The 27262-nt window shown below is 40.5% G+C and overlaps 2 protein-coding genes across 2 annotated transcripts; both read right to left on the bottom strand.

Annotated features, from left to right (window-relative positions):
- Positions 1–8259: 8259 nt before the first annotated feature.
- On the bottom strand, positions 8260–8850 carry LOC115827457 (myosin light chain 1, cardiac muscle). The gene has a single exon (XM_075353621.1). It carries the CDS (start codon positions 8848–8850, stop codon positions 8260–8262), a length of 591 nt encoding a protein of 196 aa, XP_075209736.1.
- Positions 8851–12813: 3963 nt separating this feature from the next.
- On the bottom strand, positions 12814–19680 carry ak5l (adenylate kinase 5, like). The gene is made up of 8 exons (XM_030791774.1): positions 19621–19680; positions 16125–16311; positions 15685–15858; positions 15078–15250; positions 14517–14630; positions 13677–13868; positions 13130–13220; positions 12814–12824 (listed from the first exon to the last, which is right to left on the bottom strand). The coding sequence occupies exons 1-8, from the start codon at positions 19678–19680 to the stop codon at positions 12814–12816; spliced, it is 1002 nt and encodes a 333-aa protein (XP_030647634.1).
- Between the last annotated feature and the right edge of the window lie 7582 nt (positions 19681–27262).

The following is a 27262-nucleotide window of genomic DNA, read 5'->3' on the forward strand; positions in this document are numbered from 1 at the left end:
ATGTTTTTTAATGTTAGGTGTAGGAACCTCTAAAAGAACCCATGAGAACTTAAGTGGTCCGTATTAATGGAAGCCATGCTTAAAGGTAACAAACAAGTGGTCCTTTTACATTCAAGACAGAGTTTAGGCTGTTTCTTCTCCTCAAGGAGGACATGATGGTGGACCATTGCCAATTTATACAAAGTTTGCACCCCCCCCCCTCAAACCCACCACCACCCCCAATTTGGAAAGTATCCCTATAGGAAACTGTAAAGGCCTTAGACGTAGCCCGTGGCTAAAACGTGGTCAACTCCCGATTTTTCAAATCAAACAGACCACATAAAAATAAGGGATATATCCAGTACCATACGGTATCCCACGAGGGACATTTTAATTCAAATAAACACTCCCCCCAACCAACCAACCCCTGCCGCCGCCCCCCCCCCCAACCTCACTACCACCACCACCATCAGCACCACCACCCATACCCAGTCTACACACTGAGACCCCCAAAAACAGGGCAATGTAAGGAAACATTTGTTGCCGGTGAGGGAAGAGATACTGTTTCAGACTTGTCCCTCGCTGCTAACCTCACCTTTGCATTTAACCACAGACTCTCCCCCTCTCTCCCCACCCCCCTTCCTGTCCCCCACCCCTTCTCACTTATGACCGAAAAGTCTCAACTCTTTCATTTTCCTCCCATTTTACAACTGCCACTAATGATCTGAAGGCCAGATCTGGTTTCTTAGCAAATCTAGCAAAACGTACACACATGTGATTTCGAGTAAACTTCTTCTGTAGGACTTTTGCCACCATTTCCCACAATTCAGTTTTGTCAATGATGTCAAATGAAGATTGATTCAATGTCGCCAAAGGGACGCCAAGATGCGTTCGCGTTTGGATCGGCGTGTCGATAAATGAACCTGGTCAAATGTCACACATGTATATATGTAGAACGCCTTGAAGATGCTGATTACAGATATGGAGCGAAGGGTTTTCCCAACCAACTACATGACTGTAATCCCAACATCTCTCTGTCTGTCACTCCACACATCTGATTTGGCCCAACAACAACAGGATAAGTAAACAAAGGCATCTCATAAACAAATATCAGAGAAATTATACAAATCCATCTCAATTAAGCTCAGTAGATTATTCAAGGGGGGAACATTAAATCCCCTTCATCAGACAAACAGCGAGAGTCAGCGTATGACAGATGTGTGTGAGGGGATATAGACCAGAGATCATCGCTTATCCACATTTGGGTGAGGTCAATTAATGGTCTTTCACACACACACGTACGCACACACGCACACGCACACACACACACATGTACGCACACACACACACACACGTACACACACACACACACACACGTACACACACACACATGCACGCACACACACACACACACACACACACACACACACACACACACACACACACTGTATCTCTCTCTCTCTCTCTCTCTCTCTCTCTCTCTTCCCTAAGGTATTGTGTCCAAGAACAAAGTGAACAATAGGAAGAGAGCCACATCAATGAAATGTATTTGCTCAACCACAAATTGCATTTGGGACTTCAGATACACTAAGAGCGATACACACTTAGAAGCTAAATTGATTGCACATACCGCTACTGCATTTTGTCTCGATCTTTCGTATTTCACAAATAAGTCCATTTATTTCTCTCATCCCTTTTGTGGGCTGTGGTTCATTATTTAACAACTCAATTACACGGTTTTGAGAAAACAATGACTCAGTTCAGTTAAATGTGTTTACACGTGTAATGCTGTTTGTTTATGAAATTCCCACTGGTGACGTAAACCAAAAAAAAAAAAAAAAACCCTTTTAAAGCTCTACTTAGTTATGTTGAATTTATAGTACTACAGGTCACTGATTTCTTGTCCTTGTATGATCTCTGTCTCTCTCTTTTTCTCTCTCTTTCTACTGGAATTTGATGTCACCATCTGAAAAGTTAGCCACATTTCAGACCAAAGACGACCCCCACTTTGAAAACCCCTCCTCCACTGACCTTAGTACATCCTAGTTTGACCTCTGCAAATCTCCCATCCGTCTCTTCTTTGTGTCTGAATCGTGTGTTTTTTTGTTACCCCTTCTCAACATCAGCTTTAAACCCAACACTTACTGCTGTCAAAAGCCATTCGGCATCATGCCCTAAATCCACTGTACAAACACGGTGTATCTATTTGTTGAACAAATGACCATTTTGTTGTTTTGATTTGATTTGATTTTTGATTTTAAAGTAATATGTCATGTGTCCCAGCACCCGCGGATCTTTCAAGTGCTACCTTAAAGTAGTCAACACGTCCATTCATTTTAATCCTCCCAGTTTCAGTAGTTTGATGTATGTTTTTAACTCTGGTGGGTATGTTTATGCAAGAAGACAGAGAGAGAAAGCAAGCAGAAATGAAAACAGTGGGGGCAGTCCTTGTTTTTTTTGTTTTTTTTTTCCCTCCATCCCTGTGTGTTTTGCTCCAAGTCCTGGGGTATTCCAAGCATGTGTTCCTGTCACCATAGTTACCTCTCTACCTTCGCATCTTGATTCGCCGAGCGTTCTCAGGAGACCACCCACTCTCTCCAACTCCCACTCTACTACCCCCTTCTCCTCCTCCTCCTCCTCCTCCTGCCCCACCCCTTCCCAGGTTCCACCAGGACTCTGACCCTTATGACCTTACTCCTCACTCCTGTGTTGTCCGTGCTCCAACCAAAATCCCCCTTGACCTTCGGTGCAGACGCTGCAGCTTAGCGCGGGATGGCTCGTTTTCAGATCGATGTTCACTAGCCCTGCCCACCCCTAGCTTTTTTTTTTTTTTTTTTTTCTCAAAACAAACACTTCAAAACAGACCATCCTCTCGCCGCCATTCCCAAACCCGGAGCACAACAACTTAAAGAAACTACAGCCCTGGTTGGACAGTACCACTTCCAACCCATCAGTCTTAGTGATGAAAATAATGAGGATTATTGATTAAAAAAAATTGTGTTGTAACTTATTGACATTGTCTTATATGTAATCTTTGGGCAAATTTGTTTACATGACGGTGGTTTAATCAAAATTTTGAATTCCAAATAGAGATAGGCTGAGGCTTTACAATGCGGAGGGAGATACTCTCACTTTCCTTGTATTCATTCCCTTGACTTTCTGTTCCTCAAAAACTCCAAAGTTCTCCAAAATGAAAGACGAAACAAAATGAAAATACAGGCTTCAATAAATGCTTGACTATGGTGAATTGTGAGCTATGGATTTTGACCCAATTTTGTTTTCTAGGAATAGGTATTTCCTGTCTCCGGATGGAATTTAATGAGAATTCCATGTCGGGTTGAGTCGCAGACCAAAATGCTAAGGAGTGAACCAGACACATGGATGTGAAAACAATATGATGATTTGATGCTTATCCCCAAAAGCTCTCACAACCTTTTTTTTTTTTTTTATCGTGTATTTACTAATAGAGTGCCGTATGAAATCTCCTCCGGTTGAAAGTAAGTCACCGTTGACAGAATCGTTTGTTTCCAAGCCAGCCTCCCAAGGTCCAAAGTTATGAAGCATAGTTTATAGACTATGGGCCTGATTCTGCCAGGGTTATGTCCCCCCCCTCCCCCCCCCTCTCTCCCCCCCCCCTTCTGTTTGTTTCACCAGTCCTTGTTCTCCATCACCAAACAAATAAGCTTTTTAGCGCCATCTAGTGGAATCACAGTAATTACGTACTTGGCGAAAACACTTAATACTATGACAATCAAGCTCTTGGCTTTAACCAATTAACGTATTTTAACCAGGAGACTTGAGGTAAATCCGTTACAGAAGTCCTGTATGACCACTGAGTAGGGACCCAATGTCTCGAAATGAGCGTTTCTCAGTTCAACGTTCCTCACGACCTCGCGTTATGTGAGATTCAGATGGGAAAAGTGATTGGTTGGATGCTTTAGAAGGACGAACCAATGAAGGCTTTTACTTTATACATTATTCATTAAGCTCTTTGCTAATGTGAAGAGTATAGTCCTCCTTCGCTCGCACACGGTTTCTAGGGGGTCGTTGGAATGGATCTACTCATAGTAGGGTAAGATCAAGGTGGGATTGTTTTCTTATCATCCAGTATTAAAACTGGCCCATCAAACAGCAAACCTACTCCTACTGAGGATGTGCGACGTCATGTCCTAGCTGCTAATGTACCATCAAGAGCGTTGCTAAATATAAACTTAATATGTATATATAAATTAAATTTAGCCAGTGGGGAAAAAAACCCTAGACGAGGACCCTCAGACTAAAAATCACACTAAAATTGTTCCTACTATTTCTGAAATTGTAAGTATGCCCCTGGTAGCTACAGTGCCTACTGCCTTTAAAGTTCACATCTGGTTTGAGTTTCAGGGCAAAATAAACACAGTGGTCGAAGCTCTGTACCCCCACGAACGTAAATTCACTTCACAGTACCCATATAACGAAACTCAGATCTGGCCCAGCAGGGGTATTGGACAGGCGAAGAGTGATAGAGGGTTGGGGTTTGAATAAGACTCATTTCTCCACCAAAATATGTAGCTTAGGTAACCAGGGAGCATCACTTCAACAGTCTTCACAAAAGGTACTCGCTACAGAACCGATAAGTGTCGAGCTTGAGCTACTATGGTTGTGATATTTGTTAAAAAACAAAACAACAAAAACCCCACCGCCACCACCAAAGAATATTAAATATGTATAATGTTAACAGTACCCTTAACCACTAAATTATGATCGGTAGTCCTAAACCTGTTTTAAATCAGCTGTGTCCTAAACATTTCTGCAGTGTTCCGATTTGAGACATGATAACAGCGAATCTCTTCTTTTCCTGCCTAACTTGTGACGTGCTTTCGCTATTTCTTTTATTAACTTTCTCCTGTCTAGGCACTCTATTCATTAGGGTCAGTCTCTTCGCGGTGATATCTGTGTAGGGACGACGACCAGCGGACAACCCCCGGGTGGCTCAAGTTATGCGGAGAGTTGGAGCAGTATGTTCTGTCCTGGTCAGTAACCCCCGGTATCGATTGTTTCCTGCGCGGAGTGCAGCGCCGGTGAGCTCAGGGACGGAGTGGAGCGGTGCTGGAGGAGACACCTGACCAGGAGAGATTTAATGAACTCTGGCAGGTTCCTGTGGCCGTGTCACTGTGCATAAAGTCAGCGCACGGCAGGTCCATACTAGGTCCGCTCGTTACAGCGACAGCCGCGGTTTCTCCTCGCAACTATGCCCATCGCTGCTTTTGTTTGACGTTTCCACTAGGCAACCTGTTTACACGCATCACGGATATTCAGACCCTGAAATCATGTTCTCTATGTCAAGAAATGAGATGTGCTGCTACGTGTGCTTTTATCACATCTGAAATATGCCGGGCCGTAATTCCAGATAGGGTCGGGTTTCATTCTTTTGTCGGATGGCCTGGAACATAAGCGTAATGTACATGACAGGAGAAATATGTAGGTTATGACCAAATCGGTCAGTTATTAAACTGTAAATCTAGAGGAAATGCACTAAAAGAACACATCTTGGTTCAATAAATGCACTTAATCAAATGTGCTTAATACTTGTGACATGCTGAGGTGCGTGTGTGTGTGAGAGAAAGAGAGAGAGAGAGAGAAAGAGAGAGAGAGAGAGAGAGAGAGAACATATCCATAAATGCCTCAGTGCACCTGTGTTTCTACCAGCATGTGCAGGACCATGTGAGACAGTAAGAAAGACCGAGAGAGAGAGGGAGAGAGAGAGAGAGAGAGAGAGAGAGAGACTGTACCTTTAAGAGATGAAAAAACTGGCCCCCTGCCCATTCTCCAATCTGCTGATGATGAAGTCAATGATGAGGAAGGAGCTGGGATCTATTTTTAGCGATGAGGTAATCTTTTATGACGGGGGGGGGGGGGTGAAAAGAAACCAATGTAAAATAATGTGGTCCTTATCGATCTCACGTTGTATCTTCCACCATCTGACAGCATCTTTTCTCTCCATCTAACAGAATCTGTCCGTCTCTTTCAGAAAACCATCGTCCTACCATTTTGTGGTATAAAGTAAGAGTACGGTAAGGATGATGAGTAAGAGGGTGACAGGGATGAATTCTCTTAGATGTTTGATGCAATCTAATATAGTCATCTAACTAACATTTTATATATTAATTACACACCATGTCATGTTTCACATGTCAAGATAAGACTCCTGATTACTCTCGCTGTCATTTCTATGTGTATTACTTTTTTTTTTCCCATAAAGGCTACAAGATTTATGTGCGTGTCTTCCTATCTCCTGGAAATATACGGAACGTATTTGTGCTTTCGATCATTCAAACAACTGCAGAAAAAGTTTGCATACATATGTGTGGGAAGCAGTTTGTCAGATTTCTTTTAGATAGATAGATAGATAGATAGATAGATAGATAGATAGATAGATAGATAGATAGATGTTACAGTTTTACCCCATTCATTTGTCTTTTTTTTCGTGACCATCAAACTGTTTAGAAGTCTCGTTAAATTGAGCACGGCATTTTTCATGAATCAAAGTGTCTGATGTTCAAAGATGCTCTCAATTCTTGTATGAACCAAGCTCTTAGTCTCTGGTACCAGCGGTACCATCAGTAGAGTACCATCACCCAGAAGGAAAGACAGAGTAACAAAGTCCAATGCAATGGAATTGAAAGTTTATAGGGTGACCTAAAATACCCTTTTGCAGAATTCTAAGATGTAATCTCCTCTCACACTGTCTGGCTAAATGATCCAGCTGAATATGTACTGTCTGGTGGAGCAGCATTGCAGTGTTAATTGCACAGTCATAGCAATGGTTGTAGCGCCATCTATAGCTGATTCTGCTGTCATTGCAACTATGACTAAAAGCTGCAGAAACGTCGGGGTGGGGGAGAAAAAAAAGAGAGAGAGAGATCAGTATGTAATACCTTTATCAAGGCCAGATCATGTTTGTTGCACTGTCTGATAAAGGATAGCAAAAGCTAATCTGAATAGCTATGTTAAGATAGCAACAAAGCAGAATATTGTCTTTGACTCTTTTTATTTTTCTTTTTTTACTTGTTTTACAACATCTACTCTTTTAATGTTCTGCTGGGAAAACATAGCCGCACAAGTTAACTCATCCATTCTAAAATCTTTATAAAAAAAACCCCCAAAAAAAAAACCAAGGACCTAAACTAACCTTCAGGCTTCCGTTTCTTAGCAATGAATTTCTGCAGATCTGCATCATTATCATTAATCTGCTTTGGCGGAGTAAACAGCAGAAAGGAACTAAATAAACAAATCTAAAATGTTTGTGTTTTTCCTTAATGCGGTCTGGCTGTATTTACAAAACGGACGAGGTATAAAAAAAAAACCAAAAAACTCTCACAGATATTTTATTCAAAGTCGAGACCACACCATCTACCCGCCCCCCCCCCCACCCATCCCTCCCTCTATCTCCAAAATCACATTAGCTTGGTAATATAACCCCCCTCTAAGGGCAGCTTGGAGTCCCATATTGATTTAGGTCAAGCATGGCGTGTTCCTTTGCTGACTGGAGCAATGTTACATCCACAATGTTCTAAAACTGAATTAGTGCTTTTATTGAATTCAGAGCTCATGGCGGTCCGGCCACAGATAATGAGACATCTCGGGCTTCCGCAGTTTTGCATTGGCGTGCGGGAACTTTGTTTGCTGATATTTGTGTTTTTGTTTTTGTTTTTCTGTTTGTTTGTTTGTTTGCCTGTTTTCAAAACTTTACTCGGAGAAATACTGTTATAGATATTTTAACCACTCATTGTTATTGTGTAATTTCATCAGTGTGTTTTTACTGTAATTTAATTTCTTTATTAGGTTTGATAGAGATACCTTCTGACAAACCTAAACAGTTAAGATTCAGTTGACTCAGTTCTTTGTTGTACAGCAAGCACAAAGCATATGAGAGAGTATGAAACAGACTAAACATCACTCATATGATGAAAAACTCACAAGTGACTGATATTTCTAAAAATTCATTAGCTTCTTATATACTAGCACATACAGTATTGAGTTTGCTGTTACATACTCCACGAACTGTTTTAATGTTATGATTTGATTTTTTAAATCTACAGTAAGAGAAAAAGCACTTGTCAAATAATATTTGCTGTGGAATTGATTGAAAGTAGCGTGACAGACGAGATTTCCTGCGGTCAGGAGGGTATCTTTATTCTGACATTAACCAGCGTACATAAGAATTAAACAAATGTTGTTCTTTAAAAGTCTTTCCGAGTGACAGCAGATAAGTCGGTCAGATCTGTAACCTCGTGGAGCTCAACCAGACAGGATATGTTTGACAAACGACGTGTAGTTGATGCACCCGTTGGCGTCCTCTTGGCCCGCCATGAGACGATCCACCTCGTCTTCCGTCATTCTCTCTCCGAGGGTGGCCAGGACGTGACGGAGCTCTGCCCCCATCACCGTGCCGTTCCCTTCTTTGTCGAAGACCCTCAAGCCCTCCACAAAGTCCTCAAAGTTCCCCTGGTCTTTGGCGCGAGCAATATGCTGAAGCATAGGAACAAAGGTCTCAAAGTCCAGGTATTTGGTGTTCATTTCCTCAGCTTTAGGTTTCCCTAGGACTTGAAGAACTTCAGCATTGGTGGGATTGTGGCCCAAAGCCCTCATCACGTCTCCACACTGGGCGTACCTGATCTTCATCTCACCCGTTGGCGTCTCATCAAAGAGGGTGAAGGCCTCCTTGAATTCCTCGATCTGATCGGGAGTGAATTCCACAACGACGTTCTTCACGTCAAACTCGGGCTCCTTGGGAGGTTCCGGTTCGGGAGCCGGTTTAGGGGGCTCCTCTTTCTTAGGTTCTGGTTTCTTGGGTTCCGGTTTCTTGGGTTCCACTTTTTTGGGGGCCATGATGCTAATGCCAGCGGTGGAAGAGTTAGAGGACCAGCCGGCTAAAAGAGAGCAGAGCAGGATGTGCTAGCTTTCTCTCAGGCTTTTATACAGGCCTCTTAGAATGAGAGATAACATTTATCAGACTCAGCGGTTGACAGACTATAAAAGGAGAGGAACTGAAATAGACTGTGATGCCAGACGCACTACAATGGAATACTTCTTACTGCTGTCATCTTCTTGATAAGTCTCCCTGACTTATGTGTTGGCATTCATAATTAGAAAGTCTTTCTGTAAAGACAGTCTTCTTTTTTTTTTCAGTAGTCTCTCGAGAGACTTCTCTTTAAATCTCTTGAGTTAATAGTGTGCTCTGAAGAACTCTCCATCTGTAGCTACTGGAAGTTACATTTTTTTGTTGAGATTACATATGATGCAATGCTCTTGAACAGTTTTCTCTTCTCTTCTCTTCTCTCTCTCTCTCTCTCTCTCTCTCACTCCCTCCCCCCTCTCTCTCTCTCTCACTCTTGCTTTCTCTCAACTGTCAAGAACTACTTGTTCAGTTATGAAACACATACCTTACACAAGTGGCAACTATGAATACCAAAAGATTGCACGTATGAAGGAAAATGACATCTCTTTTAGGTCACCCAAAATGACATTCAAAAAACAATACATAACAAACAAACAAACAAAAAAAAAAACACCCAACCACAGTATGTCCCGAACATGACGTCAGAAACTGATGTCCACTTGATATCTTTTCAACCACTTTTACCCGCTGGGAACACTTTTGTAATTTCCATATAATTAAACAAACCTATAATTTTATGTGCTTGTGCAAGCGCATAGCTCTTTATATCTACAACACATAAAGGAGCCTTAAAAAGAGGCCTCATAAGATTGGTGGCCCTTGATTATGGTTTCTATTTCTGGAGAGGAGACCAAGATGCAAAAAAAAGGGAACTGGAAAACAAATAACATCATATTACTCTCCATCACAGCGAAAACTCTGATTCTTCAAGTTTTGTCTTACTAAAGTTGAAGGGGGCTACATTCTAGGAGCTAGGCCATATCCTCAGCCGCGTTCCAGGAAACCCAAAAGAGAAGGAGAAAACGCGTCACCTAGGTGCTATCAGAGGTGGACGGAGCGAGGCAGACAGAGGCTGTAAGGCATCCAGTGATAAGTGCGCAGCGGGAATGGATTTCCTGCTGGAGCAGAAGGGTTTAGTGGGAGGGGAGATATACGGGGTCATTGCTGAACTTCCAAAACAGTGGAGCTGAGAATATCCTAACATGGAATGAGGTTTCCATAGCCCCCGCAGTTTTATGAGAGCAAGTATTTGACTAATACATTTTTCTGCCACTTAAGCTATTTTCTTTTGCAAGGGACTGAGCATTCCCATGGGTAGTTGAGGTCAATGACATCACAATGGCCCTTACTTTCCTTTCATAATTCAACAATGAAGATTTCAAATCGTAAAATGAACAGACGGGCATAAATCCTAATGACACAATGTTGTATTTAGAAAACAAACAAACAAACAATGCTTTGTGCAAACCTTTTAGATTATCATTTCTTTTTATTGCATTTTTCTCTTTATAAAAAAAGCAAAAAAAAAAAAAAAACCTGTACCAACACAGACATGGGGTATCAAAATGCACACTTTTATCAAAAACATTTATGGTTCTTTGTTTGTTTGAATTTGTTTTCCATAAACTAGATAAATGTGCCCCATTGCTAAGTTAGAAGAGCACCCCCCCCCCCCTCGCTTCTTCCCCTCCCCCCCATGTCACTTAGGCTTGTCTCTATGTCCACAGTGTGTTTCAGTGATAACATGGTGATATCCGCTGAGCCATTCTGAGAGGTGGCACATTCCATTGGACACTGTGACGCCAACTCTGCTGGAGTGCTCTGAGGACACTCAGGGACCGAATCCTGCCAAAGCCAGTTTGGGATTAACTTGGACAGATGCTCTACTGCAAAAAGGCATTAGCTGTCTGTTTCAGGGCTGCTATATCGATTATGGTAAATTGACTTTGCCTTGTAGTGGGAAGCTATATTTTGGACTGGAAGTGATTTTGAATTAAATATTGTACATTGGATCTTGTCCATATTTGAGATATGTAAGTCTGCTCATCAGTTACAGACATTGCTGGACGTTATAAACCAGCAAAGTATATTCAGTGTACTATGTGCATTTATTTTATACAAATTTGTTATCAAATCTGATAACACTTCAGCCAGTGTATCTCTACACTGGCTGAGGTGTTAATCTCAGTGGACATGCCACCACAGGCAACACCACGAAAGAAAAAAAAGAAAAGAAAAGTACACTCCTTGAACAGTGGCAGAAACCCTGAGCTGACCTTACACTCAGATGGAGACTCATCTTCCTTGTTCACTCAGCTAGTGCTCTAAGAGTGAGAAAAATTGTACTTGGTAGCTAATTTGGTAGAGCACTCTTGAAAAGATTGACATTTTAGGTTTAGTTTTCATCATCCATGTCCACCATCCTTATGAACATTTTACATCCACACATTTATTTGTTCACATTAACTCATTTTAAAATTAGAGCAAGCCATGCTTGTTCCTGATTTAAAGTGTCTCTTTTGCCAATTGATTGATCTCTTTTGATAATACTCCAACATTTATTTAAACAGAAAAGTCTGCCATCTAGTGGCATGTGGTATATTTGCTGACTGACACTTTCTACGGTATAATAAAATTTATGTATTAAAAAAACATGATAAGGCCTGCAAATACATTACAATACAACAATGTATTGTGATATAATATAATATAATATAATTAAGTGTAATCATCACTGAATTGGAATAATTTAACCAAATAAATTGGTAATTTGACACAAAAAGTAGAGAGCACCCTTATTCCTATCACACAAAGTTGTCTGAAACAGTGAGCTAGATTTTGCATCTTGGCGACTATTCAGCAACATTTGGACCAAGTCAAGGCTTTTCACAGTGACCGCAGCCCAGTTGTTTAAACCTAAACTGAAGTGTTAACAGTTACGGCACTTTGGAAGTTAGAGCCAAGGTCAGCGTGAACACTCACAGAGTCTACACTGGTTGGATGCCCATTGATGGAGTTGGCCCCATCTGGCGCAAACGTCCATTAATGAGTGTTTACCCCAGGCTAAAAGTTAACATAGTTTCAAAAGTCCTTTTTTTTTTTCACTCTCCAAAGGAGCCTGGGGGTGGACACAGACTGTTTCCTGACACAACTGACATGACATGTTTACAAGCTAGCAGGACGTCATTGCATCATTAGCTTCCCCCTAAAATGTTCTTTTTGTTTGTTTTCCTCCCAATAAACACAATTGGGAGCAAAGTCGTCTGTTTTCAATTAAAATTTCTTACCCCTTGTTCACGTGTACTGAACAGTGAATGTCAGTTTGAACGTAAAAGGTTTGTGAGACGGTTTGCTGTGAGTCATTTAAGGATTTGTATATATTTAATGAGCTAATATCGCATCACCAGATATTAAAAAAAAAAAAAATTACAAAGGAAACATTTTAATCAGAGAGACTTCAAATGACCAAAAAAAGCATAGTGTATAAACAGGCATGACTTCAGTTTACAAGAGCTTTTGAAATTCTTTCTTTTGTTGTCTCGTAAAGTGCATGTCTGTTAATAGCACAAATGTGAGAGAAATTCTGAGATATCACCAATGTATTAAAAAAAAAAAAAAAAAAAAAAAGCAAAAAAACCCCCCAACAAAACAAAACAGTGAGTCACTGACAAAAGGGGAGACTGTACGGAGGGGGGGGGGGGGGGGGGCAGGGGGAGGGGTTACTAAATATTTGATATAATTTGGACGTTTTGATCATTTATTTATAAAATTTAAATCAGCCAAAAAAAAAAGAAAAAGAAAGAGAAAGGACAAGATTCATAAAGCTGAATTTGAATGACTTCATAAGCACAGTGTAAGTGATTATGGGGACAGATTGATCTTCGGTCGACAGTTCATGACAAATCTGCAGATTAAACAGAAAAAATGCACCCATTACTGAGAGTAGGTAATTCAGAGCTTTCGCTCTAATCAGAAACTGTACTGTAATAAACTGCCATTATAACTCTATTAAACTGTCATGATCACATTACTCAACCGTGCTATCAGACTTTCATTTTAACATGAGCTAATTACCTTCCCTGAAGTGTGATACAGTTTGCAATAGACCTTAAAAAATACAGGAAATAATATGATTCATTTATAGATTACGACATAATCATTATGATGGAAAAACTAGATTTTTTTTAGATTAGTTCAACCATATTTTACCCTCTGCCTTCGTCTCTGTCGGGAACAGTCTGTCTTTCACCACGGCACATATGTCAGCAAAAATGTCATCCTCTTCCCGATCCGCGTCAATCTGACAGGACAGAGAAAGAGGTGTTGCTTTTTGACATGTTGAATTCATTCTAAATGAGGGAGATATCAAAGACCTGTGGAAGTAGGAGATTTGATGCTCATTTTTCTCACGTTCTGTGAGGACATGAACCAGTTCTCCTGCTTGGTTCTGTGTGCTATCATTAGCAGGGTTTAGTTCTACTGATTTTCAGCGTAGTAGTTTAAGAAATCCTCTGTAATTGAACTTCAGTTCTATACTGAAATTCAATTTGTGAACCAGAAAAAAAATACTAATTGATTTAGTATTTTTAATACTAAGTTGGTATAAAATTAGTGTTAAAAACATACTAATTAAGAACTAATAGAGCTGAAAATCAATGAACCACAGAGGTGCTATATAATTGGAACCAATTCGACAAAAATTGAGGAAAGAGAAAAAAAAAAAATCATGTTAAAGTTTCAGAACCAGATAATCTACCCTGACGATAATTCCTCTCTCTTGATAATATTTGGCGATCAGTGTGATGTTGTGTTTAAAGGTGTCTAGTCGCTTCTCGATGGCGTGGGCATTGTCGTCTGGACGACCTTGCTGGGCAGCACGTTTCTCCAGACGCTGGCGAAGCTGCTGATTGGAGCAGGCAAGCAAAATCACCAGGTCAGGAGAACCAATCTGTGAACATAAAAGATACAGAAGCCTTCTTACTTTATATATGCATTAGATGAAAAATATGTCAAAATTTGACCTTACGGGGAAATGTAGAGTTTTTGACAGAAAAAAAAAATGATGCATGAATGTTTTTCACCATACGAATGTTTTTCACAATACCAGTCTTGCTAAAAGTTACAAAGTTACTATCTTTAACTTTAACCCCTAAGCATTCACTTTAACCTAAACCATGACACATCTTTCATATAATCTTGTTTATAACATTTTTAAAGGCATCTGAGAGATCGTATTGTAAAATGAAAACAGAGAATGAGAGGCCTCTGATGAAACTACAGCTACGTCAAGTATTGATGTTTTACCACAAAAATCTGTTGAATATTAACATATCTCCAAATGTCAATTTCCCCCATTTGTGTAATTAAATCAGGTGATATGTCAGCACTCCTCATAATAATGAGGTGAAATAAAGTCTCCAAACATTTTTAACACTATTTGTAAACTATTACCCTTTACAGCAAGTATTACAGAATCTAACTATTTAAGCTTGGAGCAGTTGCTGTATTTCAGCTATAACTATATTGTAAATACAAGCAGAAACACACAGATATAGTATGGAGCCCCTACATCTGAAATGCTTGCCAAATAACTCACTTGTTCCTCGAAGGTGAAAGCCTGTGATATTTCCCTCGGGAATCCGTCAACAATGAAGCCTTTGGCGTCTTGTCTCTTGATAAACTGGTGTTTCAGTTCCTCTATTGTTGTCTCCTTGAAAACATTATAAAAGGCAGACGTGATTATGGACTAATGTACATCAGCAAATTCTTTTTTTCTATTATTTAGGTAAGGCTTATGTTTTCTGCTTTTAAACGCTATCCCTGAGAAATAAATGGTTTATCTTTTTAAGAAAAGTATTTTACAAATTTCCCTCGGATTTTTGCTCTTATGTATTTTGGTATGACATTAGTGTTAGACTGATATAGATTTTGCGGTTAAATTTACACCACAGGTTGTAGCACAGTGTAGAACAACAGAACTGTTACAAACAAGCCTGCAGGAAAACAAAAAGATAAAGAAAAGAGCCATTCTGGGATAAAATACCAGAAACGTTTAAAAAAAAAAATAAATGAGCGCGTAAAAACGTTGCCATGCGCTTATGAATTGCCATAAGAAGGTGTCCAATTTGGACACAACTCCTATCAGTTTTTCTCATACCTGAGGTGCAAGCTCTCCATTTGCAATAATCTGAGCGATAAGCTCCCATTTTCTGTCAGTGGGGGCATGGTGCAGGAGCTGGTTCCGTAAAATCTCCCCGACAGACACACACTCATAGTCATAATGACTCGCTATCTTTGCAGTTTGAGTACCTTTCCCACTTCCTGGTCCTCCTAAAAATCAAGAAATGATGATATATTCTTGACATATAAATCAGTATATATGTGTGTATATATATATATATATACACACATACACATACATACATACACACATACACACACACACATATATATATATATACACATATATACCAATGATTCTATCTTTCAATCTCATGAGGAGAATATTGCACCTTCTCAAGTCATATGTTACAAAAGCACCATGTCTTAGCATCTGAACCATCTCAGTGAATCACTTCATTAACACAGTGACATCTGTGGGTTAGTGGACTGTGCATTTGTGTATCTGTGTATCTTCCCTATAGCTGATCCTAATTAATGACTTCAACAGGAAAACATCTGGCAGTCAGACCCTAACAGTGATGCTCCTTTAGTCAGTATCCAATGATTGCTGAGATCCTTCTTTATAAGTAAAGATTGTTTACCTATGATGAATATGATATGTGGCCGGGGTTTTGAAGGGTCAAACACGTCATATTCCTGTATGAGGCCGGATGATTCCGTCATATCCGAGTCGCTCTCAATGGAGAACTGAGCCTGGATTGGAGGAAGTCTCTCATATCGGCGGTAAGGTCCTGGACCGGGACCGGGCCCACCTTCTGTGGCAAAAAAAGTTGAGAATTGTGAGATTTTATTCCAGTTTTCCCACATTTGAAGGTTGTTCGGTATGACCACACAATTCCATTCATGGTTTTAGGAAGGTGTCATGGGACAATCTATGAGTAGGTTTTATCTGCCACAACAAGCTGGGACTTGAAAGTTGCACTGATAGTTCCTGTTAGCAGAACATTTTTGTCAAAGGCTCTACCTTAAAACAAATTCCACTGCAGGCGCTAAGAGCACCATGGGCCTACCCAGCACTTACCCAGTTTAGAGGGTGCTTTCTTCCCCTGTGGGGCAGTAATTGGAGGCAGAGGCCGTCGGTCTGGGGTGATGAAAGTGTCCCACGCCACACTCTCAGGACCTCCTAGTTCTCGTGCTTTCTGCAGGCAGTTCTCCAGGAACCCTAAAGGATCCTCTGGCCGATGATACATCAGTCCAGTGAGCATGCTCTGTCAGGAGGTTAGAGAGGTGCATCATGGGAAATGAAAATAATGTTTAACCACGCTGTATTTGTTCCCCCCCCCCCCCCCCCCCCCCATTTTGTTAGAACAGGCAGTGACGGTAGCTGGTACAGAAAATGACCGGTACAGTTTGATCCCAAAGTCTGGTGCTGTGCAAAGTAAATAAGTCTAATAAACATTTCTGCCTAAAGTTCATTCTTTTGTAAACTTCTGTTCTGTAAATTTCCCCAACAACATTAGCTTGTTTTGTCCAAATAGTGTAATTCATTAGCTTGGTTTAGACACAATCAAAACAATTGTATGACTATGTTGGTGGGGGGGAGGGGGGGGGGGGGTTAGAAGTCATTTCACCATCTGGTTGTGTATTTATTAACAAAATAATAAACAAACAAATCTAAAATTGCCTTGGACTCATTTCACCACAACATTGTTTCCTGTATAAGGGTATGGACAGATAAGATGAAAATGGAGAGAGACAGAGAGAGAGAGAGAGAGAGAGAGAGAGAGAGAGTGAGAGTTAATAGCACAAGAGAAATGATAATTGCAAATTATTGCTCTATTCATTACATACACGTCCGAACGGTTGGCTATTCAGGACCATTGAAAGAGAGAGAGCGTGAGGGAGAGAGAGAGAGAGAGAGAAGGAGAGAGAAAGAGAAAAGAGAGGGAGAGGAGAGGACTGGAATACTCTTTCTCTAATCATTTTCTGCTTTTGATGCTAATACATCAACAAATGCTGCAATGAATTTACATGTCAATCCTGGCGGCTAGCACGGTCCCAGTAAACGATCAGATGCTAAATAATGCTACCGCGTGTTCTGTGTCGCAAAACAAACAGAGGTTTGGAACTATACCACAGGAACCAGCTCAAAATCCTGTCTCAAAACAACTACTCAACACACGTACTATAAAGACGTAATCAGCAGTGAAAAAGCTTTGATGACACTGATTCTGTGTCATGCTGAAATACTGAGGACAGGCACGCGTCTCATAAAAAACTGTGAACAGACTTGTAGGTTAAGTGCATTTAAAACATCTCTACCTGAAAAGCACAAAACCACCAACCAGCACATTACATAATTTCAAACCAGTGTGGGGGTTTTAAGACAAAAATCTGGATTGGCTTTAAGGGATTTATAGAGATTCCATTTAAAAATAGATATCATGCCTCCCCCCCCCCCCACCCCCCTTCCTCATTTCAGGAAATGAACAAGAACAAACAAGCATTGCAGACAGAGATTTTTGAGATAGTCCTTGAACTACTGCAATTCTTTGTGCTTCAATAGATCACAGTCTTTTTTTATGTTCTGTTATGAACACTGAAACTGCAGAGCGGGAGGTAGAGAAGTATGAAAAGTAGAAGTTGTGGAAATTTCCTAAACCGTAACTTGTATTCTCTAATGGATTTAGTAAACAAGTCACATGTTAATTATTCTCAGTAGTTGCTCACTCCTCTAATTTGCATGAACACATATTCATAATATGCATTCAGACAAATTAGTGAAGTTTGAAATTACCAACACTAAATGGCATATGACTTGTGTGAATATTAGTAGAGCTGATTACAGTTCAGCTCTACACAGATATCACAAACATGATTCACAGCAGCAATTACAGCTGAGGTTTTGAATGTTGCTGAAATAGCAATATGGTCATTTGAGAAACTGTTCTAGCTGGCACTTGCATAGGCATATTCTAACTGTTTTTTCTTGAATAAAGGACTAGGACGTCAAGGACAAAGGCTTCAAAACACTAGGCCACATGACCATTTCAGTAGATTCCTGAAGTGGATCCTACTGTAGAATTATTGACATAGTGCCTCTTCACCGATACACAATGCTATTTTGAGACTATTAAAATTCGGTCATGTCATGAAGAAATTCTCTCTCTCTCTCTCTCTATCTATCTATCTATCTATCTATCTATCTATCTATCTATCTATCTATCTATCTATCTATCTATCTATCTATCTATCTATCTATCTCTCTCTTCTAAGGTCCCAATTGCCTGAATGTGTATGATGACTCACATGAAGCAGCCTAAATCGGAAGCCTGTTGCCTTGGCGACGGCCAGAGACCCTCAAGCGCCGACACCGAAACTTCCATTCAAATCAATTACCATGTGTGTAGGGGGCAATTTCTCGCATATCTAAGATTGTCTTACTACCTTTATTGACCCGACACCGAAGCTTTATTTTCAAGTCAATTCGGCGCCCAAGAAAATACCGTTACATAGGTAAGTCGTGAGTCTCCAGAAACGTGACAAGGAATGGTCAAACGTTTACACTTTTCTTTACGCGTTGTTTAACAAATATGAATATCCATCGCTTTCATTAAGTCGGTCCTGCTCTGATATGAAATGTTTTATATGCAGCCGAGTCACCCCCACACGACTCAAGTAGTCCTTAACATTCTCTGTAGAGAAACTTGCCACTTCCTGACAAACTTAAGGCTTGCCTCTGCGCAATTACAGTACCCTGCTTGAGGATCACCATAGAGACAGCGTGAAGTATCTAATTTGCCTTTTAATTGTCCATGCTGAAGCAACTTAATTGCTCGTGTATCCCGCTCGAAGTGAGCTACATTTGTCACGTAGAATAACGTTGCCCACGAAATGGGTTACAATAGCCTACACTGTTCTCCGTTAGGACAAACTTTCATATTGTGTTAAAACATTAATTGATAAGTAAGTAATGAAATTAATTATGTTGGACATACCAGTCACCCCGTATGCTTAGGGAAGCTCCAGAACATATTTGTGTAGCACTACAGGCTTCTACTAAGCTGAATAATAAAACGTTACATATGCATAAGAGAAAAAAATATTAATATCTATCAGTTATCCCATATCGTATATATGTAATATACCTCATATCCTGTATATCCTATATATTTTCTATGAAATCGTGTGGTTCAAAATATGACCACCATAACTTACCATAACTTATAACGACATAACAAACGAGCGCTTATTTTACGGAAGACACTGGACTATCTGTTAATATCGGTAGGATGGTGTAGTCTAGCCTTCAATCTTGACCGAACATTCCAATCCGCTGAAATATATATAGGCAGACAATCGTGAAAAAGAACTTGTTGTGCTCTGACAGACAAATCGATGCAATGACAGACAAGTCAGCACAGATGTTGAGCTACATGCAGATGTCGAACATCCGCAGCAACTGCAAGTTTATTCATAACAACTTTCGATTTAACAACCCGCCTTTCAAATCGACGTCCGTCAGCGCCTGTAAAAACTTTCAGTAACATATGTTTTGTGAGAAAAAAAAAGAATACCTCAAAAAGCTGCGGAATCTGTCGTTTCGAGAGATATTCCTTGGCATCGTTCGTGTTCATTTCGTCGGTAGGCTGTCCGTGTTATTAATGCTGTAGCCAAATATGGGTCCAGTAGTTTTCTGAAGCAGACAACAGTCTACTGAACTGAAGAACGCAATCTACCAAGCTCCCGCATCCGTGATTGACAGCGTTCTCCGCTGCGCTTTCCCCCGTTGACCTGCAGCGATGCTTACATTCAGCAGATGATTATAGACATGGTCATGAATAGAACGGACTGGGACACGCATGTCTCGCTACAGCCGCAGCACAGTTGTATCAATAACAAACAGCATCTCTCCCCTCAACACCAGATGCTTTGGCAAGTGAGTTTAGCGCATATGCAGTTAAACATTTAAGGTTTAAACAGTGGAATGAATCAGTGCACTTACAGAGAGGTAGAAAACTAAGTAAACTAAATAAAGGTGCACTTCGCAAGGAAAATGTATTTTCGCTTTTTTCCCTTTTCTTTCAGAAAGTGTTTACAGGGCTCGAGGAGTAGGCTATTCACTCAAGTACACTGAATTGAGACACAAGAGATGAAGGAAAATAAATACTAAAAGACTATTATTTTATTTCATTGGAACATCAAGATTTTTTTGCGTGTTGTGTACACTCGTTTTCTGTTCATTTTTCACGGATTGCCATGGTACCGGACTGATTTACAATGATGATTGCAAAATTGCACACAACACCACATCAAGAGAATGTATTTTTAAAAATGTTAATTGCCTCCAGACATTCAGTTAGTTCGGTTTTTAATTATCTAACTTATCAAAGAAACGAAATCACTGAGACCAATCGAATTTAATGTCCTAAAAAGATACAACACCATATGCTAAAGCTAACTGCCCCATCTGGTAGAAATCAACCGCTTCATATTCATTGTGTGTAACATATTTTCCTCTGGCGTGGGCTGGAAACAGAAGCACTTACACTCGGCTAGTGACAGCTGCTTTGAACAAAGATCTACATGATGCTCAATGATGGCCATTAGTATCGTTAACCCAAAAAACGTCAATATGTTAATATATTTTCCGTCGTGTTGCTGACACGATCTGAATCTCAGTAAACACACGCACACGCAGGGACCTACACTGTTGAAAAAAAAAAATGTTATAAAAAACCTCAGAAGCGCTGGCAACTGGTCGGCAGATACCCCTGTTGTTGCGGAGAAGGAAAAAAAAGCACACATAGTGTTTTAAGAGCCTAAAAAGAGATTTACAGGGACATTTTTGATAAATTCTGGCGTATTCAATGCTACACAAATCATTTAAAAAAAAAAGAGAGAGAGAGAGAAAGAGAATATTCAGATAACACTCGGAATAGTTATTTCCAAGTGCTCCCAGACATCTTGTGTAACTACATTCTTTAAACAGTGCAGAGCTGGGTCAGCGCTAAGAACACCCTTTGACTGATTCATATCTGATTTTTTTGTCACATTCTCTGTTACTGAAAGACCGTGAAATGTTCATGCACATGCTTTTGGACCAATCACTGTCAAGGAGCCAAACACCTTGCGCTTAAAAAAAAAAGTTCCTCGCTCGGACTGCTTTTCTCTTAAAATCTCTTTTATGAAGTACCCAAAGGGACCCACTGCGGTGTCCCTCCATCCTCTTTTCAGGATGGGCATCTATGGAGCTTCCAGGAGACCCGAGATGAATGAAAAGATCTCTAGCTTGCATCTCCAGAGGGTTTTGAGCTGGGTTCAGAGTCCGTTTCATCCTGTTCGGGGGGGTAAAATGAGACTCGTTGCTCATCCATTCGTTTGGCCTGAACTCTCTGAATCAAGCTGAAAAAGTCCTCATCTGGGTCTGGTGTTAGAAGAGGTTCTGGCAGGGAACATCTCTGGTCATTTAGTCTTGAGGACTGCAGAGGGAGAGAGAGAGAGAGAGAGAGAGAGAGAGAGAATGGAGAAGAAGATAATTAACAGGACAATGAATGGAAAATACATGGAAAGTGGGTGATACAACAGACAGGAGAAAGAGTAGGAGAGAAACATGAGTAAGAGAACATAATCGAGATAGGGAGAGGAGGAAGAGAGAGGCTGACAGAAGGAGGAAAAGAGAGGAACATAATGCCAGACAAATCCCTCAAAACCTAAAGGGCATTACCACAGTCACAAAATTCACATTAAAAAAAAAAAAAAAAAAACAGGCAACAAAGAGAGATGGCCTTTGTATTTTGAGAAGAGAAACTACTTTCACGGAATAGAGACATCCAGACAGACAAAGCAGAAGTGACAGACATAGAAACGAGAATCCCATTTGGTGTCACCTGGTATTTAATTAGCATGTTGAAGAAGTCGTCGCTTGGTTCTCTGGGATTACAGGCCTCACAGAGGTGACCGACATTGTGCTGGGCTATTCTGAAAGCAAGGCAGTTTCTTATGGTAGCTCTCTGGTCGTCCAGTCTGCGGCTTTGGGAGCTTGCGATCAAGTCAAAGAGCTCCTCTGCCTGGGTGATGGACAGGAGCGAACTGGACTGAGACGCTACAGGGGACTGGGCGGCTTCTCCTGCTTGGCCGTTGGGCTGCAGGGTGGTGCGGCAGCGCTGGTTTTCCATGTGGCCGTGTGCGGATTACTCGTGAAAGAACACGAGGACACCTTCCTCATTAGATGGGTCCTATTACAGTCTCTGGAGAAAAAAAATATAGTTGACTGACTGAAACGTTATGAAAAATAAAAGTATAGTATGTGAAGGGTATCTGGTATGGAACAGTCTCCTTCTGGATTCTTAAAATCCTTATGTTCTGATCATAGTACATAGCACGTTCCAATTCAGCGCCCGGAAGCCCAGCACTTCGCATATTTTCAATGTTTCCAAACTCTATCCCACCACATTCCAATTAATCACCTACGGTGAGGTGAATCAGGCTGTGCTTCCAGCCCACACAAGCCCTGAAGCAGGTGTGTTAGATCAGGGAGACATCGACAGAGTGCAGCACTGTGGGCCCTCCAGGAGCTGAACTCGTGAGGCTGTTTTAGTAAAACGATAAATAAAAATATTTGGCTCATAACCCCTTTACATCATGACAGGAAAACCCCATAGAATATTGACCCAGGAGTCCGGTAACTTTGCAAATGTTTCCTTGGAAAACTTTCCTAGTATATAAAATCGACGGAGTTTGGATAGAAAAGAGCTGATCATTACTGAAATGCTTTCTTTTTCTTTTATAGAAATGTGATGACATCTCTCCATATGAAGAAAATATGGAAAATAACATGTGGCCTTTATATTCAACAACATTTTTGACTTTGACAACATCTTGTTAATATATTAGACTGCATGTTCATTCACGATGCATGGGATCATTTCATTTGAGCATTTCTAGGGTGTACACATCTGTCATTTGAAACTAAATGTTGAACGCACGAGCATGACAACGTAAGTTTTGGTGAGTTGTTGCATTCCGTAAAACATGTCTCAACACCCAACAGACCGTTAAAACCAGACTTTCATAGAAAAAAGATTTTGCTATGTCTTCTGGCAAGTTGGTTAACATACCGTACCGTGCGTGTACTTTGAAGTAGTTCACTGGTTTTGTTGAGACAACTACCTGATACAACATTAACAAGAAAACATGCCTCTGAACACTTACAAAGAAATGAATATTAAGTTCCAAATAAGTTCTGATGGAAGTGTAACAGACAGGGGAAGAGACCAAGTCACACACATACACACACACACACACACACACACACACACACACACACAAATGGGTAAATCTGTTAGTGTCTTGTATGATCTTAAGATTCAGTAATAATATTGCGTATTTGGTATTTTTAAATTAAGACATGTCCTTACAAACTTCACAAAGCAAATACTTCTGAAATGTAGCCTAATGTTAAGACTTGTACAGACAGAAGTCAGAGGCCTGAAAACTTTGTTCACCACAGTAACACTGAATCTAGGTCACAGACAAAAACCTAACAAGGGCTGCTATCAAGTATTCTGTAAGGTCCTGCAAACTTTATTGAAGCAAAAAAAAAAGTAAATTTAAAACAGCATTCAAAATGACTGTACCGAATTTGTGATTTTGCAAAATTTTTGCATTCTGAGGGGTTTTTTTTTCAGCTCCAGTTTTGAAATGTTTACAAATGCGTATGTTAAAGATACATCTAAAATACTATGGTAAGATTACCGCAAGCCAAATAAGTTTTATACGAACTAACCAAAGTTTCCTTCTACAAATGCAGAGGTAGATATTAGCGACACACCTTACTCTCCAGAGATCAAAATGAGTTTGCTATCGAACAGCGAAGTCAAGCTCTCTACTCTTCTTCTTCAAAAAGACAAAAAAGGAAAAGTGAACTAGAAGAGTAAATCAATAAACCACGCTGCACGTCCCAGCAAAACGTGCTTTACCTCCCATTCTCCTGTGCCCTTCTTTCCTGTCACTGGGTTTGTTCTGTTTCAGAGGGGGAGAGGAAAAGAAAGGAAGAGAGAAAGAGAGCAGGGGGAGAAAGGAGGGGGGGGGGGAGAGATGGGGTGAAGTTGCCCCTCTCGGCTTACATCATGGTTGCTATAGGAACTGGAAATCGGCTTCCAAATCTCGCCTCTGTTGTCCACTCACACACATACTGAAATACACACACACAGACACACAGACACAAAAACACACACACACACACGCACACACACCGACACACAGACACACACACACACACACACACACACACACACACACACACACACACAGTGGCATTCCTGCATTGTTGAAATCCATTCATTGCTTCCTGGGGGATAAGTTGCTGCTCTATCTCTCTCTCTCTCTCTCTCTCTCTCTTTCTCTTTCTCTCTCTCTCCCTCTCTCTCTCTCTATCTCTCACAATCTTTCTCTTGCTTAATACTGCCAGAGATTGGCAGCCAAAATTCTGCCTGTATCCGTGTTTTTAGGCCCACTCTGCCAGCAGGGATATGAGTGTAAGGTAAAGGGACACAGAGGGGGCCGGGTGTCACTATAGGGGGCTTTACAATGGCGGCCGGGGACTCGGCAACCACTGCAAGGCAAGCTAGTCTGGGGGCCCTGCCTATATGAAAGGATGAATGACACTCCAGTTAGAATGGTGTGGAGGAGAGAGAGAGAGGGAGAGAGAGAGAAAGAGAGAGAGAGAAAGAAAGAGTCTCTTGGGATTCCCCAAGTCCTTGAGCCAACCAGCAAACAGCTGCAAGTGAATACGTCCAGTTCTGCATGCATCAACTTAAATTAACTTAAAAAACCTGCACTGTCCTCATCTCAGCCCCCCCCCCCCTGCCCTGAACCCTCTGCAGCTGCTTCTGTCTGAGCCATCGGTGGGTCAGCTGGTTCTCAGGGCTGTTCGGGAGAATTGGAGGGGTCCATATTGTCCCATTACTTTGTTTGTGAAGGTCTTTGTGAGACTGCTGTACAACCATACTAATAACTGAACAAAATTAGGTTGAAAAAAGCTGAAGGCTGTCCGTCAAAAAAGGCACTGTCGGCTGTCTAAATTTGACCTTGATCGAATCAGAATACCCATGGCAATGGTAATTAAATTAATAATAATACTGAATAATAAATTAAATTATACCTCTAACCCCAGCTGTTTTTTTTACAGAAGCATATACCGCTGACTGGATACATCTCATTATACAGACACAGGAGAACTTGTCAACAACAAAAAATGATTTCTTAAACAACAGTCTTCAACAACAGTCATTTTCCCCTTCAATCATTCATTCATTCATTCATTCATTCATTCATTCATTCATCTATGTATCTACGTATGTATGTATGTATTTATGTATGTATGTATGTATGTATGTATGTATCTATCTATCTATCTATCTATCTATCTATCTATCTATCTATCTATCTATCTATCTATCTATCTATCTATCTAACTGTCTGTCTGTCTGTCTGTCTGTCTGTCTTTCTGCCTGTCTGTTTGTCTATCTGTTTAATTATTTCCTGTCCTTGCCTGTTCAAAATCTCCCCCACAGCTCCACAGATGAGGTTCTATGAGTAAGCGGCTAATCTGAAGAGCAGTCTTTTCTTTTCTGGAAGCTGTATGAGGAGTCTTTTCATCCCTTCCAATGAATCATCAGAGAATGAGTGCTTTCTTTCTCCTCTCAGATGAACAGATTCACCGTGCGCTTCTCCCTCCATTCATACCTCCATTAGATAAGCATTGACAACGATCCAGGGAATCAATCTACTCTTTCTCGTTCATGCTGTTTGCCACAGAGTTCTGCTACCTCGGAAAAGTTACTTTTATCGTCATAACAGATGCAAAACGAGACAGATGTTTTATTCATGAAGTTGTCTGATCAGTTTACAGGCTCGATGTCGATGTTTAAAATAATGTTTACATAACAAGGAAAAATGATTGGTCCTCTCTTTCACCGGAATAAAAAGAGAAATGGGATGTCAATCACTCACTCACTCAGTATTGATGTCATTCAGTATGTGTGTGTGTGTGTGTGTGTGTGTGTTTGTGTGTGTGTGTGTGCATGTGTTTTGTGTTCTGGATAGTTTTTGTTTAATGTTTACAGTCAGGGCCTGAGGTAATTAAAGCACCATTGAGCTACTAACAATGCAATGATGCCCTCTGTCATTTTGGCTCTGTAGAGAAAAAAAAATTAGGTCAGCACCATTTTCCCAGCCAAGCAACATGTTTAGAGCAAGCAGATAACCAGTGCTTACCTATCATTTCATCTTTAAACCGTGGTTGTCCACCTGAGAAATGGCGCTCGAACACAAGCATTTTCTAGAGCAGGCTCTAGAGCTTGACTCAAGGCCTCTAAAGACAGGCATTTGACATAAGGGAAAATTTCCCACTACCCCTTGAGCACATACACATTTGCTGAGACAGAGGGCTTCTCAGCAAGATCCAGGCACCTCTGTGTTTCTTTTGTTTGTTTGTTTTTTCTTTCTTTCTTTTTTTTTTTTGGTTTCTAAAAACATGATATGAATTTTCATATCTGACATACAACAATTTATCTTTTATATGAACTGTCATATCTTTTCATATCTTATATGTGACATATGACCAAGTCACTTCGTTTTTGAATGCGAAGAATCTAGACTAAATCACGCAAAGAACTCAGAATGATTATTTTACTGGTACATAACAAAGTTGTTGTTTTAGTTCGGTTTTAAAACCACCGAACAGTAGCAGAATATGTATTTTGCATCTAAGGTCAATCACTCTATTAAATCTGTTGTGACGTACTGTCTATCACAGCACAGATTAGTGGGTTATAACTAGTACTATGCAAATTAAATCACAGCACACATATAAACTTTCAACAGTCTAGAACTGAACAGGATGCCTGTAACTTACCTCTATGGGTTTTGACATGTTGGAACAGGAGCATCTGTGCCGATTATTGTAGTTTGTTGACCCTCCCGGCGGAGACCTTCACGAGGAATAAAATAATGTTGACCGAGTATCATTTAAACGCTCTAATATATCGATTAACACATATGCTATATTTAATTTCATAGACACATAGCACGGGTATGAGGATGACGTTCATGTGAGGTTTCCAACGGGATCAGAGGAGCGGTAGAGGAATGTCCTGACGAAGCTGATACTTTTGTGTGACCACACCCACTCCAACTTTGTCGTGTGGGCTGCAC

This window comes from Chanos chanos, chromosome 14 (genome assembly GCF_902362185.1).
Source record: "Chanos chanos chromosome 14, fChaCha1.1, whole genome shotgun sequence".
Lineage (NCBI taxonomy): Eukaryota > Metazoa > Chordata > Actinopteri > Gonorynchiformes > Chanidae > Chanos > Chanos chanos.

Excerpts from the sequence above, each read along its gene's own strand:
- LOC115827457 (XM_075353621.1), bottom strand. The coding sequence starts at position 8,850 with ATGGCCCCCAAAAAAGTGGAACCCAAGAAACCGGAACCCAAGAAACCA.
- ak5l (XM_030791774.1), bottom strand. The coding sequence starts at position 19,680 with ATGAACACGAACGATGCCAAGGAATATCTCTCGAAACGACAGATTCCG. Across the intron at positions 15,251-15,684 it reads ACATATCATATTCATCATAG|GAGGACCAGGAAGTGGGAAA; the intron begins GTAAACAATCTT and ends CTTGATTTTTAG. Across the intron at positions 13,221-13,676 it reads AGAGAGGAATTATCGTCAGG|ATTGACGCGGATCGGGAAGA; the intron begins GTAGATTATCTG and ends CTGTCCTGTCAG.